At 39.0% G+C, this 7764-nt stretch overlaps 1 protein-coding gene across 1 annotated transcript; it reads right to left on the bottom strand.

The window, feature by feature from the left end:
* Positions 1-280: 280 nt before the first annotated feature.
* LOC103715895 (ubiquitin C-terminal hydrolase 22-like) lies at positions 281-5512 on the bottom strand. The gene is made up of 3 exons (XM_008803683.4): positions 4342-5512; positions 2547-2671; positions 281-1534 (listed from the first exon to the last, which is right to left on the bottom strand). The coding sequence occupies exons 1-3, from the start codon at positions 5271-5273 to the stop codon at positions 768-770; spliced, it is 1824 nt and encodes a 607-aa protein (XP_008801905.2). The 5' UTR covers positions 5274-5512; the 3' UTR covers positions 281-767.
* Between the last annotated feature and the right edge of the window lie 2252 nt (positions 5513-7764).

Here is a 7764-nt window from a genome sequence, read left to right as displayed (position 1 = left end):
AAAACAGACTACATGAAGAGGGAAGACAAGAAATACATGACACTAAGAAGCTTTTTATCTTGGTGGCAAAACTCACAGAACTTCAAGTAAAAGAGAAATATAGAAATATTTTCATCTGTAAGTGCCAGTTTCATGGAACCAAGTATGATATGCTGAACCAAAATGATAAATATGATTCAGGCTTTCTTTTCTCATGATAGGTAAAACTAAAGATTTCTAAGACAATTTACAGGAAGATAAATACCAGCTTCTATTTTTCCCTAATAGGAATTCTAACAAGTAAATAAAAATGAAATACCTCGTTGGAGTGTCACAAATGGACATGCAGTAGAGAAATTAACAGACCAACACACAAGCCAAATATTGTACTCATGATGATTTACAGAAGGCAATATGAGAATATCATGTACACTTGTGATCATGCCCACGGAGAGAGAGTATTCAATAGTGCAAACTAAGGTCAAGATTAATTGCTATATAAAACTATATCTTCAGAGAGAAGCTTTTCAATTGTTGAAAGGAAAACGGCAAAATTTAGGTTCCCTTTATCCACAATCTCTTTTGCTTTATCAAAGAAGAGTAACTCATTGGTCAGAAAGAATCCATCAGATCGAACCAATATAATATATATTGGTTTCCCTGGTACAAAAATTGCTCAAAATTGTCTTCCAATCAGAACAACAGGCGAACCAGGATGCAGAAGTCTGAGCACTTTGATCCACTCTTGTTTCAGTTAGAGCTTCTTATTGACCACCATTCTAAACAAGTCACAAGGCACTCACATCTTCACTTGCCTTATAGTAAAGAGTTTTTTGTACATAGAACAGCATATATGCTTGTGAATCCCTCACAATATTTTCGCTGACATGAGCGATCCATGCATCATCACATTTATACCATTGATTACTTAGCCGCAGATAGGTTATGTAATGGCCAGCCTCTATTCTACCACTGTGTGCAATCACTGCAAATAATTCAAACTCTGAAGCTAGCTCAGTAGCTGCATCCGAATCATCACCATCAAAAGCAAATATACGGTTGCCAAATCTACTCCTCAGGATAGAGGATGACAGATAAGGTGCCATATCAAGAGAAAATGGAAACTGCAAATAGCGGTCAATCTTTCTTGACATTCTCTTGATTGATGAATGCTCAAACCTTTTAATATGAAAGCAAGTAACTAGTGGAAGCTTCCTTATAGACATCTGTTTCAGGGATTCTTGCCTCACTTTGCAGTGTTGACAAAAGAATTTTTGATCAGAATCTAATCTTTCAGGCCTTGTGAAGCGCTCCAAACATCCCATGAGTGTAGATACTCCACAGATTTGGCTGGATAATATTAAATCTTTCTCCCCATTGCATGCATGTGATTTCATAGTAGGCACATTCATAAAATTGTGGTTTGAGTCCAAGTCTAAAGAGATGTCTAAACATGGGTCATATGTGGTAGATGTAAAACCACAAATTGTACAAGTCACATCAGATCTCAAGACACCAGAGAACACCCTGTGAGCAATGCAACAGTCTCCATTGCCTGTTTATGCATATAATAAGCTTATCAGAAAATTTTGACCAGAGAATCAGGGAACTTCATCTGAGATAAATTGACAACAATTCGAAAACATACACTAGATCTTGAAAAGCAGTTCAACAGTTTACTGTTAAACAAAAATAACATGAAGAGAAAACATCATCTACAATTTTAACAGCATACTTCACCAAACAATTTATACTCAAACTGTACCATCTCTAGCAGATCAACCTTGTATCTCAACTACCCACTTTAAAAGCAGTTGCATAGCACCTGTAATCGAGGAAATATTCATCTGCCAGATTAGTGAAAAAAAGTTTGCTAGATGTTGTAACAAATTCAACCAAAATTGATCATTCTACAACTGAGTTTAACTGACCATGTAATCTACTTAAATTAGAAATTTTATGCTCATTTTAAACTAAAAAATGCTGACAAATTAGCATACAGAGATGTTGCTTAGATTATTTATGACAGCACATAAATATCAATCAACCCCAAAAATGATGCAGAGCCTTCTAATTATGACCAGATGAAATGAAGCTTAGGGTATTCAAGTAATGCAGTCTGATATTGGAGTACATATGGTGCAAAGAACTAAAACTGAAAGTACTAGCTTATCAAGCTGGTAAATTTGTGACCTGGGATAGTATCCCGTCTTTTCACCAGGGTTTGGGTTATTAAGGATATTTAGGGGAGGCCTACATTAAGTAGTTCATGGCCTATGGATCCTTCTATCGCACAGAGAGAGAGAGAGAGCTGAAACTACAATTAAGAAGTCATAAGCTGCAAACTTGCTATGAAAGCAAGCAAACACAAAGAAAAAGTGAACTTCAAGGGTTTGATATAGATGGATAACTGAACATCACAATATGATGGATTAACCAGGATAAGCACGCGAACATCAAACTTGCCAAATTCCAGTAACTGAGTTGGCATTTCCAAATTTTAAACAGTGCAAAGGTGTCAAAAAATGCTAAAAGGAAATGGAACCAATACATCAGAAACAAATTACCTTGGCTTTGAGGCTTGTGTCGGTCTTGCTCTACATTTTCATGGATACCATCAAGCACAGAAATGAAAAATTCATGAGCATCCTGTTGTTCGTAGCTTGCTAGGTTTGATGCATATTGCCACCACCTGCAAAGCACAAATTCAATAATCAGCACATCTACCAAAACTTTGAAAGGAATTATATCTAAGTAAACAATTTATTATGCCAAAAAAATTGTGGCATGTTTTTTTCTCAATTAAGAAGATAGAAGCAAGGGAATCATTATAAATGCAACTTTTTTTTATCACTGTATGAGAAACTTTAGGAGGAAAAAAAAAACTAAGGCGGTAGCCATATTGTGCCTTGAGACAAACATGATTGCATTAGCTGACAGCTTACAATAATTATTGCCAACAGGTAGGTTCGGACCCATAACAACAACAAGCAACCATAAAACACATAACTTTTTACTGGACTGAATATAGATAAGACAATGCTTCCTGCGATTCAACAGAATCAACCAATACAATACCGTGAATGAAGACCAGGATAGGGTGACGTTGGTCATATAGCTGAGCTTTGGGATCTAAAGCACAAGTATCAAACGATTCAAGACATACTTAAATTATGTCCAGGCTACAAATATGAAAATAAAATAATATGAGATATAACATATTTTGCACAGAAACACCTTGACCCAACAAACAATGAATAAATTCAGCCTATGTCAATAAAAACAAGCAAATTGGTCTCTGGGCCATTGCAGTTTACCTTTTAATGAATCTAACAAAGAACTTGATGGAAGAAGTATGTCACAATTAAATTATTCTCAGTAGATGCTTATACCATTGGAAACGGAGATGCAAACAAGCAAACAATGCAGAGGCACAAAACAAAAATTGCAGTTGCAGTAGTACATAGACCTTACCATTCTCAAGAAGTGGACCCACCACAGATTGTATGTTTGTACAAAAGGTTTAAATCCATGTACTTGCATCAACTATTTATGCAAAAAAAAAAAATCTTTAAGTAGCTCAGCAGTCTAAGACAGTCACCATACTTGGAATATTAAATTGCAGTTGCAGTAGTACATAGACCTTACCATTCTCAAGAAGTGGACCCACCACAGATTGTATGTTTGTACAAAAGGTTTAAGATCCATGTACTTGCATCAACTATTTATGCAAAAAAAAAAAATCTTTAAGTAGCTCAGCAGTCTAAGACAGTCACCATACTTGGAATATTAAATTCTTATTTGCTCTTTAAGCATAAAGACCCAACAGTGGTGTTTCAATATTTAAAAACATCAAAATCGCTTCCTAGAAGACAGCATTTTTTCATCAATGTAATGCCAATTTATGCAAAGGAAAAATACAAGTGATGAAAATGTATACATACATGCATACACATATATAGAAACTACCAAGATCATCAATTCATTTATCCGATCAAGGTCTCTCGTAAACACCCTAGCGTCTAAATGACCTCTTTACAAATTCTAAAATCATATCTCTTTGACTTGAAGCAGAGCCCTCCCACTCTAAAGGAAACTGTTTCACAAGAGGAAACCTGGACATGGTATCACAGCTATTTGGAAAAAGGCAAAAAACTATTTTTTAACACTCATTTCGCCTTCTCGAGCACTAAACAAATGATAGCTTTTCCTAAACGCAAATATTTAAAAGAAAAAAATAAAATCCTAACTTTTAAACAATAACGTACCAAGAAGATTAATCTAATAAACAAAAAACATATAAAAAAATAAATACAAGAATAATACAACAGAGACGTAGAGAGAGAGGGCAGCGGCAAAAACCTGTAGAGAAACCTGGCGGGGCTGTACGGAGACCGATCACCGGAGAAGACGGCGGAGTAGATTGCATCAAGATCGCAAGCCAAGCACACCGGCGACCCACCCGACGGGTTCCGGCGATCTCCTCCCGTGCTTCCGCCACTGCTGCCCTTCTTCCTCCGGCCCTTTTGCTGGCATACGAACCGATTGTGCCGATCGCTCAAGAAGTAATTCCGAAGCGGCGGCGTGTGGAGCAGCGCTTGGAGAACCGAGTTCATGAAGCACGTGTTCCCGAGATTGTTCAATCCCCTCAGCCCCCACGGCGGAGAAGAAGGAGACGAGGTGGAGGTGTTGGCGGTGCCGGCGGAGGAGGGATCGGAGGCGTCCGGGAGGAGGAGAGGGCTTGATCCCCGCCGCATCGCTGCCCACTCCTGCGGATCCGGCGCCCATGGCCGGTAGTCCACCCTCCTCCGCTTCCCCAGGCTCTCCGGGAGCGGGCAGGAGGTGGAGGCGTTGGCTGCCGCGGCGGCTATCTGGGCGAGGACCACGGCCTTATCGAACTCGCGATCGTAGACCTGGTCGCCGCACGCACAGCAGAAGAGCTCCGCTCGGTCGACGTCCACGGCGATCTCGTGCCCCGGCCGGCACTCATCGGCGTGGGACGGCGCGTGGGCGGGGCAGCACACGGCAGCGCAGGCGAGGCAAGCGAACAGCCTCGGGCCCATTCCGCCGCCAGCGGAGTCGGCGGCGGAGCAGGGGCCGCAGCGGGAGATCTCGTGGGGGTCACGGCGGATCTCGGGCCGGCTGAGGGGGCGGACGCGGAGGCAGGGCTGGAGGGAGCGGAAGGGCTTGGCGAGGCCGTGGGCGTTGGATCGGTAGTCGGCGAGGTGGTGGCACGGCGGAGGGAGGTAGAGATTGCGGCGGCCGCCAGCCGTGGCAGCAGAGGAGGAAGACATGGGCGGCGGCGCGTCGATCGTTTGTAGCGGTCGGTTGCGGCGGCGACAAGCCTCATCGATCGGATCGGGCCCGGCCTCAGTGTCGCGTGTCTCGTCTCGGTCTCGGTCTCGGTGGATCGAAGGAGACCCCTATTATAGCTCCATTTATTTTATCTTTATTGTTCTTCTCATAGCTCATCTGCACTGCTATTAAATATTTTCTATTATATATTTTATAATAAAAAATTTTATTTTTACGAGCTCTCTCTCTCTCTCTCTCTCTAACTTAGACTTAAAAAAACCGGGGGGGGGGGGGATGAGAAGGAGAGCACTCTGCAACCGGTCTTCTATCTATTGATTCAGCTGGTAGTGGTTGTGCTCTGAGCTGATGTATTTAATAAAAAACTTATTTTTTTATTTTTATTGAATTTGTGTAAATATAATACTTACATAAAAATATTAAAAAAAATTATAATTAACTTCTATGGATGGAGAATGAGTCATTGGATCGGAAAGGCGAGGAGAGAGGTGGGCAGTGGGTTTAGGCCCTGTTTGGAGAGCTTTTGGAGGGCCAAAAAGCACTTTCTAGCCCTCCAAAAATACTTTTAGATAAAAAATGATGTTTGGTAAAATTTTTGGAAAGCTGTTTCAGCTTTTGCGGGAAGCTGAAAACAGCTTTTGGGAAGAAGCTCCAATTTTGCGCTTTCCGAAAATGCTGTTTTCAGCTTTGTCGGGAAGCTGTTTTTTGGACCAAAATACTCTAATTTAAATCACACTTTTTTCCCCTAAAACCTTATCCCGCCTCTTCCTTTCTCCCTTTCCCTCTCTATATTCTTCTTCCTTTCTCTCTATTTGTTAGAGAGATAAATGGTCATTAGAAGGAAGAAAAATTAATTTACACTAATAATTATAATATTTTATATATTTATTATTGTATTATACTATAAATATAATATTATATTACATTATATCATAATACATTGATATGTTATATTAAATAATTTAATATTATATTAAATTATTATTCTATAATACATAATGTTATAGTACTATATTATAATAATATTATATTACATTACATTAATATTATACTATATCATATATTTATGTATTAATACATATTATATTTTATTATGCTCTATTACATGATACTGGTAATGTTCTTTAAGGTTATTTTGTCGCACAAAATTACTTTCTTAGTTTGTTTACCAAACACATGTTAAAGTGCCACAGCATTTTAGAAATGTAGTTACCAAACAGCAAACAGCTTTTTATAAATGCTCTGCTTCAGACAGCTCTACTTCCAACAGCTCTACTTTCAAAAGCTCTACTACTAATAGCTCCTCCAAATAAGGCCTTAGTCCTGGAAGGGCGAGGGCGAAGGCTTTGCCGGATGCTCTACTGAGCACCGAGAGAGAAGCGGGAGGAGGCTTCGGATTAGATGTATGGATCAGAACAGGACACGATAGTGTGGGGTGGGTGCCAGAATTCCACGTAAGGGATTTTGTTTTGGGGTCTGGGAATAGGAGTATGTGTCACGTGGAGGGAGATTTGGGTCGCGTTGGGTCGAGGAAAGTGGGGAATTTGTTGGAAATTACGAAGAAACCGGGAAGGGGAACAGTGGAACCGTCTTCCCGGGCTGACGTGTTTCTTGTTGCCTCGCATGGCATGTGTTTAAGTGGCGCATACACTACCTTACAAACTAGTTATGGTTTAGTTAAGCATGGTTTTCATCTCGGCTTAATGATATGATGCACATATTTCAACCTTTATTATCCAAACTTATATAAATAATGATATTTTGACATATCAAATAATATTGATATATTGATCAATATTTGAATTGATGTGATTTAGATATATTTTTAGTTAATAAATTTCAAAATTAATGTCGATTTCCAATCATAGCCATACTATTGTGGTTGAGATTTCAAAATTTCGGTCTCCATAAATTTGTCGAGGTCTTGGTAAGATCTCAACTCATCTTAGGAAGTTTCTCCATTTCTCATCTTAGTGAAAATGAGCTGGGATTTCAATTCTTCTAAATATTGGTCACCCAATAAGTTTATCAGTATCTAAAATTCGATTTTTAAACTAAAATTTATTGTTTATATTAGTATACTACACAAATAAAAGAAGTTTGTAGCATCAATTTAAGATAGACAGCATATTGTGATAGCCAATAGTCCGAATCCAAGTCATTGATAAAAGAGGTTTATCAAGTCAAATCAATTCTAATACCATGTAAAAAAGCTGAAATTTTTGTAAAGTGTTCCTATCTTATGTTGTGGGATTTGTTCGTTAAACTACTTATAACGAGTGACTCACAAATCTCACTCCTAAGTCACTAAGGTTTCTTTTCACCTATCACTCACTTCCCTTCATTATGTAGCATAATTCACAATGTGAATTCAAAGGGAGCAACGACTTTGAAGTAAATTAGCTGAGTGACATTTTGAGTGACAATTTTGAGTTATTAAAGCATTTTCCAGTTATAACATCATATCGTACG

This window comes from Phoenix dactylifera, chromosome 1 (genome assembly GCF_009389715.1).
Source record: "Phoenix dactylifera cultivar Barhee BC4 chromosome 1, palm_55x_up_171113_PBpolish2nd_filt_p, whole genome shotgun sequence".
In the NCBI taxonomy this organism is placed as follows: Eukaryota; Viridiplantae; Streptophyta; class Magnoliopsida; order Arecales; family Arecaceae; genus Phoenix; species Phoenix dactylifera.
This window is presented reverse-complemented; position numbering and strand designations above follow the sequence as displayed.